The sequence below is a fragment of the Nanorana parkeri genome, unplaced genomic scaffold, assembly GCF_000935625.1.
Source record: "Nanorana parkeri isolate BGI_ZX_2015 unplaced genomic scaffold, ASM93562v1 scaffold351, whole genome shotgun sequence".
Taxonomy (NCBI): domain Eukaryota; kingdom Metazoa; phylum Chordata; class Amphibia; order Anura; family Dicroglossidae; genus Nanorana; species Nanorana parkeri.
Window position 1 is genome coordinate 660203 of NW_017306619.1, and position 8283 is coordinate 668485.

Consider the following 8283-nt stretch of genomic DNA (forward strand, 5'->3'; position numbering starts at 1 on the left):
GGGCAAGGGTGCATTGCATGATTCAATTTAACAACAGTCTGGAGCTGGGCTTTAAGAAACATTACAAACAATGATCTAATCTGCATTATCAGTGAGGTCTCTAGCAAACATATAGTCTACATTCTCAGTGATGTCACTGGTCTCTAGTGAATGGATAGTCTGCATTCTCAGTGATGTCACCGGTCTCTAGTGAAAGGATAGGCTGTGTTCTCAATGATGTTATCGGTCTCTAGTGAATGGATATGCTGCATTCTCAGTGATGTCATCGGTCTCGTTTGAATGGATAATTTACATTCTCAGTGATGTCATCAGTCTCTAGTGAAGGGATAGGCTGCATTCTCAGTGATGTCACTGGTCTCTAGTAATTGGATAGGTTGCATTCTCAGTGATGTCATCGGTCTCTAGTGAATGGATAGGCTGCCTTCTCAGTGATGTCACCGGTCTCTAGTGAATGGATAGGCTGCATTCTCAGTGATGTCACCGGTCTCTAGTGAATGGATAGGCTGCATTCACATACAATATGTTTTATATTTTTGCAAGACCCCAAACTCCTTTCATATTGCGTTGTGTGAATACATCCTTTACCTTCTATGGAGATGATCTGGTCTCCCCTCCTCTCTTGGGCCAGTGATGCTGCCGTGTGAACATTTAGTTCAGCTCCGCTACGTGAGGACCCCAGTTTGTTCACCAGCTGGAGAAAAAAAGACGACTAATGGTGAGATGGACAACTTCATATCATTCATCGAGACAGAGACAGACTATGTGGCCAGACAGCTTTGGGGTAAACTTTTATTAAATAAAACTTTGAGTTCAATATTTGTTCAAAAATCTAAAATCTTCTAGTGAAACAACAAAAAATCTAACACTATTTTTGGACTAATTTAACATGTTCTGTAATTATACTCTTTTTATTATAAAATTTACATAGGTCAGTTGTATAGATCTGGCTTGAAACAGGGTTGGACTGGACCCAAAATGTTGAGGCAATGATTTGAAGAGCAATCTTTTTGGTGACACTACTAATGTCCTGTATATCTGATCTATTTTGGAAGAAAATGAGTATACTTACGAGAGAGCATGCAGTTTAAAGGAGAACTATGGGGTCAGTGCTTTTACCCATAGTTCTCCTAAGGGTCACAGGAAGACATAAATTAGCGTCCTCCCGTGACCTACAGCTACAGCTTGCGGTATACTGAGACCGCCACAGCCGGGACGGATCCCAACATTACTGTCGAGATCCACCCAGCTGCGTGATTGACAGCTGGCTCTGCCTATCTAGAGGCAGAGCCAGCTGTGCCCGCCCCCTCCCCCGTCTGTTCTGCCAGTCAGCGCTGGAGGATCAGAGCGGGGGAATCCCTGCAGGGAGCCGTGAGTGACAGTCACGGCTCTCTGCAGGGACATGATCGAGAAGTGAGAGAGCGACGGTATGCATTCACTCACTTCCTGAGCTATAGAGCCGACGTGTGACAGTCTCATTGTGACACGTGAAAATCACTCACCTCATAGTTCTCTGTCCATAGTTAATCTGTCCAAAAATAGTACAGAACATTTGTATTGTTTCACTAGATATATCAACAAATATTGAACTCAATTATTTATTTATTAAATGAGTTTAGCCCCAAATGAGTTCTCTGTTCCGATCTTTTTGTATACAATAGAAGTGTGGTCAGGATGTGTTGGTGGGACTGGTTTGTAGCAAGAAGGAGGAAAATACAATCATTTGTCTTGTTTGTGTTTTGTTTTTTTTGGGTGGTTTAGGGATGGGAGGGATTTTGGGTTGTCGTTTTCCTTGCTTTTTTTTTTTTTAGTTGAGACCCCTAGGGGGGGCAAGATGGATTTTAATACCAATGGGAAGGGAAATTTATGGTGGCTGTTTTAGTAAGAAGTCATGACTATCTTTCTCTTCTGTTTTGGATTGGATTTCTCCCTGGGAGAGTCTTTTAACAGGATGTTTACATGTTTATATGTCTGCATTGTTATATATAGAAACAATAAAGAAATAAAGAAATAAAAAAATAAAAAAAAATGAAAATACAATAATGTTGTGTGATCATTTTTTTTAAAGTAGCTTTATTTAGGACACATCTCAACATCTTATATAGAAAGTTATATGAAAAACATCCATACAACAAGCCTGGGGAACGAGGTATGACATAACACCATTCACTTTGTGCATATATCCCTTAACAACCTGTGACTGACAGAGCCTTGCAGGAAAAACTGGGAAAAAGTAAGAATGTTAACATTAATTTAAACAAAAATGAACAATGCATTGGACCTACTGTTTTCTAATTTTATTAAGGGAGGGGTAAATAAATGGAAAGAAGGTGGGGTGGGGAGCATCACTGAAGAAAGGGCTTGGGAAGGACGGAGAGAGGGTTTGGGGAGTTGAGGAAGTAGAGGGAAGGAACAGGCAAGGGAAGAACTGCATGGAGATGGGGGTCAACCTGAATTAACCATAACAATGAGTGGCGAAGAGCTTTTCTGAGGTTTGGGGGAGTAAAGTGTGTCTGCACCCTACAGACTTAAGGGGGCCATGTCAGAAGTGGGCAACTTATCCTTATAAATGGCCAAGTAAATATACCCAATCTATGTTAACCAGGTATGTCAGAATTTTCCCTCTCTGTTGTAGGTGGAGGCTGTAAGTTCATTTTTATGACTTTGGTGAACCATAAGGTATAGGGTAGAGTGATGGGCTGTTTCCATAGGACTAGGATACATGCTCGAGCCGCGTGGTCTTTTTCTAATGCATATTATGTGAGACAAACAAACTGGGAATATGAGCATGTAAAGTTTCCCTGCCCAGTGGTAGCGGAGGCACAAATCCAACCAACACAGCCAAGAACCAGTTCTGATTGGAGCCACAGAGAAAACCTTACAGAAAGTTTTGAAACGATATGCCAGGTGGACATATAAAAACCTATTGAAGGCCCATACCTCACAATCATAATAGCCAATGTCTTCCTTGCTGGCATTCTTTATCACCAGGACCAAGGTTCCACTTCTTGGCTCGCCAAACGTCTGGTGCTTATTGGAATCTTGTAGTGGATGGCCATCCTTGTACCACCTGAGGACACAGAGAATGGGAAAGACCAAAGCTTCAGAGGGAGGGGTGTAAAAAAAACAAACAACCCGCTACCTAATGCAGAATGATCATTTTATATGTATGGTAGCGCAGCAGCAGACAACAAGGAAGGCAACTAGAGAACCGCTGCTATTAATCAGGGGACACAGCAAAACTCAGACTGGCCACTCATTTTAGCTTGGCCAAATTCATTACGTTATTCCCAGGTGTTTCAGGGTAGGCATACAGTCTCTTGAATTCATGCCACACAATTTTCCTCCCATGTATGTTGGTTAAGCTACTGCCTACTTACAGAAAAGATGGGGCTGAAAACCTGGGAACAGACGGTCTGTATTTTCTTTTGCTCAGAATACTGCCCATTGGCCATGGCCATTGGCGGAAAAGGATATCAGCAACTACAGAGGCTTAGCTATTGGGCCAGCCAGCTGCTCAGGATGAATACCAAGATGACAGTTCGTGCCATTTGGTAGATAACTCCTGAATCAATTATTGTTCCATTTTTTTTATGTTGATGTTGATGTTGATATATCACTTTAGGACTTTACATTACTTTATATTTGTGATGTCAGAGTCAGGGACGGATTTCACACAAGGCCGACCAAGGCCCGGCCTTGGGGTAGCAGGGAGTAGAGGGGCAGCAGGAGTGTGGAATTCCTATCTCATGACATGCAGTTCTGGGCGTCGGGCGGGTAGTTGTTTTCTACACTTAGCCATGCTTTGGGCAAACAGAGCTAAATTTAAAGCGGGGAAGCCGCCGCTTGTTTTTTACAAGTGATCTCGGCGATGTCACCGAGATCACTTGCAGAATGCAGAAGACCGTTGAATGCAGAATGCAGAATGATCATTCAGGTCTTCACTGATTACGGTCTTCAATGATCATTCAGTTCTTCAATGATTACGTTTGCAGGTCTGCCATTGGGGGAGGCAGGGGGGTTGGTGGTTAGGGGGGGGCGTATTGAGGAACCTGGCCTTAGGGCAGCAGAGAGGGTAAATCCGACCCTGGTCAGAGTAGTGTTGACATTATGTGATTTATAAACAAGAACCGGCTTTCCTTTCTGGTCTTCAGTCCCTGGATTCTATAAAGAAGTGCAAAGAGTTTCAGCCGGGAGGACTTGGCATGGTTCTGCTCCTTTTTCTTCCAGTTTTAATTATTTCAATGTATAAAAGCTGATTGCACATTTTTGCCGGTTAACATTTTATTCACACGGTTTGCTGGAATAAGAGTCAGCTATTAAAAGGAAATTACTCTGAGGTAAAAAGAACAAAAAGCAGTTTAAAATAACTCGTACATCATCATATTGGATATTGGCTTATAAGATGTTTAAAATAACTCAGTTTAAAATAACTCGTACATCATCATATTGGATATTGGCTTATAAGATGGTAGATTGCTCAAAGCAGAAGAACCTGGCGAACTCATAGGAATGCATTTTCTGGAGATGTTGGCTGTATGTCTCCTCTGCTCGAACGGTTCATTATTCATCAACCCGAAAGATAACTTTCTATTCATCATGGACATTTTTTTATGCAATACTTCAACTATCTGGTATATCAAATCTTTGCAACCACATGGCATTAACATAAAAATATAACACTGAATAGAATGTCAATGATTAATTACCAGAATTCCACCACTGCTCACCGTATTTGTGGGTAAGGAGCTCCCTCAATAGTGCATGTGATTCGAGCGTCTTCACCATCCGCAAAGTAAGAGTTGTGCATCTTGTTGATAAATCTTGGAGGAACTGAAATGAAAATGACAAAATAATAGTTAGAAGGAAGGAAGGAAGGAAGGAGGCAGAGAAGGAGGAACTAAGGAAGTAAGGATGAAGGAAGCAGGGGAGTACCCAGAAATCACACGGCCCCAAGGCAAAATTTTGTATGGTGGTACCTGCAGAACATGCTCCTGCTCAGTCTCCTTGGCGCCTGCTGGTTCTGAAGTCAGAGCCGAACTCAGGCAGAGGAGATCACTCCACCCTCCGCTGCACTGTTCTGTGTGGCCGCTCTGACTTTTTGCTTTGTGTATGTGACATCATGCTCAGTCGATAAAAGAGATTGACTGCTATCTACAAACTGAGTGCGAGTGACTTTCGCTCTGAGTTTTTGACTCACGGCCACACGGAACTTAAGGACACCTGCACCTCAGCCTTCTCTCCTGCTCCTGACTGTGCCCCCCCCGTGCACCGGGCCCCATAGCAGCCGCGTGGGGCACTATTTCGGAAGTTCTGCCATCGAAAGGAAGGAAGGGGGGAAGGACAGAAGGGAGAGAGGAAGGAAGAAAGAGAGGAACTAAGGAAGTACGGATGAAGGGAAAGAAGGAAGGAAAGGGAGGGGAGAGAGGAAGGAAGAAAGAGAGGAAGGGAGAGAGAAACAGAGGGAGGAACAGAGGGAGGAACTAAGGAAGTTAGGAGGAAGGGATTATCGGAGGAAGGAAGAAAGGGAGGAAGTAAGGTGGAAGGGAAGTATAGAAAGGGAGGGGGGTAGGAAGGAAAGAAGGAAGGAAGGAAGAAGTAAGGAGGAAGCAAAGTAATGAAGGGAAAAAGGAAGAAAGAGGAAGGGGGGGGAGGTAAAAAGGAGGGAAGAAGGGGAGTTCAAAGTAAATGAAGAAAGCAAGGAATATCAATATTGATACATGTGACTTCCAAGGGATTTTATTAATTATTTTATACTTTATATTTGCACAGTTTGTGCATGCCTTCTATATGTGCCGATTAAATACTTTGGCATATGATATACTGTATTGTGTTTGCGTTGGTGGTTTTCTTTGTACCGGTTTTGATTTACGGTTTATAGTTTCATATTAATATAAGCGATACACAAGGAAAAGTGGGCAACCAGTCATTATGATTAAGGCAACAATAACGGACTTGTAATTTGCTTCTCTCTTTGCCCAGATTCCGTTCGCACAATTATGGGAACGACTTCATAATTTGGCTTAATTAGGATGAAAGCAAAGTGAATAATTCTAGCTGTGAGCGTGAATCACACTGACAGGCCTTGAACTCTGTTCTAATGCATTGTTTCACAGTTCTGAGTCACTGAGTCACGGAATGGTTCGGCTCTGGAAGAGATTGGGAATCGGGGGGGGGGGGCACAGTGTGTTCTTGCAGAAGTTTCTCACAGCGGATAAGATCTCTTCAAGCCGGGCTGAAGCTAATTCAATGAATTTTCCACTCTTAGGAAAGTTGTACCAGACCTGTAACATGTTAAATGTGCATTTCCAGCCAAGCATTTGGATCTCTATAGGGAGACCATTCCATGCTTGTATCAATATCTCAGTATGTTTCATGAGATATTTAAAAGTCCAGACTTGTTGAAAGGTCTACTTTAAAATGATTGGTTGCTGGGCCTCCAGTGCGTCCCTGCACCTTATAAGGAGGAGTTGGCTACCTCCTGGTACACCTGCATGTAATTTATCGGCTACATTAATATGCTCACACTTGGAGACTCGTATAGGTAGAGTTAGGACCACACTTTGCAGAGGTGCCTTGGCGCGGCGGTGCGGCTTCTACATATTTTTGGCCAAAAGTTTGTGCAACTAAAACCTCTGTTTTTAACGCATACTGTTGACAGGGTAACTTTGTTTTGTTGCAGGCTAGCTGGCAGGTGTGCTGGGGATTTTGTGTGTTTTGTACTACTTTAAAATGAACCTGTGTCCAGACTATGCACATGTAATGTATCTACATATTTTGATCAAGCAGTAAAAACATGTTAAAACAAGCCCTCACTCACCTCTGTAGCTATAGACATTATGGGGAAAGCTCTGCTCCTCTTCTCTAAACTTCTATGGTGAGCAGAATCCTGGCAGCCTTCCAGCCTTCTAATGTAAACGCACAGGAGGTGCTCTAAGCTGCTAGAAACTGACTTAAACCAACTTCAGAGTCTCTTTTGTGATCACTGTGGATGCATTATTGCACAGTGCCTGCACCTACAGAGGTCAGTGATTGCTTGTTTTGACATTGTATACTACTTGTTAAGAATATGAACAATAGGTAACGTGAATATTCTGGGGCACAGGTGTGCTTTAGGGCTGGTTCACACTACGAAGTCTGCATTCCAGGCTCCCTGCATTCAGGTGAGGGAGGGGACATGGCGGTGCATTGAAGTAAATGGCCCCGCAGCCACACTCCCCGCCCACAGTGCAATCGTCCGCAACCAGGACGCAGGCACCACCGTTCTGGTCCAGTGCGATCTGCAAAAAATACTGCAAGCACTATTTTTGGAGATCGCACTGGACCGGAACACAGGCACTAATGTGCCTTCATTCTGGGTGTGGGTGATCGCACTGTGTTCAGGGGGCATGGCTGCAGTGCCATTGACTTCAATGCACCGCCATGCCCCACTCCTTACCTGAACGCAGGGAGCCGGCCAGCTTGCATTCCAGTACGTTCCAGAGGCCAAACGCTCTGGAACGCAGACTTTGTGGTGTGAACCGGCCCTTAAAGTTATTATAAAGTGGCATTCTGGATAAAACTTTTGTTCTAGTTTAGGACAGAGAGGGGCTGATAACACCGCTTGGGATTTCAGAGCAGCAGGAGCAGCATTGTCAGCTCACTACAGGAAGTTAGGGGCTCAATGGATTTCTGGAAGATCAATAGATATTTTTATGTACATGTAGGATTTTTAAAGAGACAAAACATGGAAATGTACTTGTATTTTCTGATTATTACAGAATAGACCATCACCTTGAATGAGGATCTTCCCTAACGTGCTGGCATTTCCGGCTGCACTGGAAGCAAAGCACATGTACTGTCCCGAGTCTACTCCGGTCATATTGTCCAATATGAGGGTACAGGAACCATCTGGGTCTTCAATGATGATGTGATGTGGATCCACTTCCACAGAACGGCCATCTGTGTGTGCAATCAAAAGTTCTATTTACTACGGGAAACAACTTTGTTCAAAGTATAGAAACCCAACAATGAGTCAGAATTCATCTACTGTGAAAGGGGCAGTTCTATATATTTATTTACTGCACATTCACATCAGTCCCTGCCCCTGAGGAGCTTACAATCTAAGGTCTCTATCTCATATAAGAGGGTCAAAGGAGACAGGAGCCAAGTAACCGTCTGGCATGTCTTTGGAGTGTAGAAGGAAACTGGAGAACCTGGAGGAAACCCACACAAGCACCGGGAGAACATGCAAACTCCTTCCTGACCAGGATATGAACCCCCCCCCCCCCCGCCCCGCGAAGGGCA

The 8283-nt window shown here is 43.6% G+C and overlaps 1 protein-coding gene across 1 annotated transcript in view; it reads right to left on the reverse strand.

The window, feature by feature from the left end:
- OBSCN (obscurin, cytoskeletal calmodulin and titin-interacting RhoGEF) overlaps positions 1–8283 on the reverse strand; it is a 233575-nt gene that overhangs the window by 22781 nt on the left and 202511 nt on the right. The window contains exons 90-93 of the mRNA XM_018558648.1: positions 7771–7938; positions 4728–4830; positions 2938–3067; positions 586–691 (exon numbers count right to left, since the gene is read on the reverse strand). Of these exons, the coding sequence (XP_018414150.1) occupies positions 586–691; positions 2938–3067; positions 4728–4830; positions 7771–7938 (507 nt within the window). The remainder of the gene's footprint in view (positions 1–585; positions 692–2937; positions 3068–4727; positions 4831–7770; positions 7939–8283) is intronic.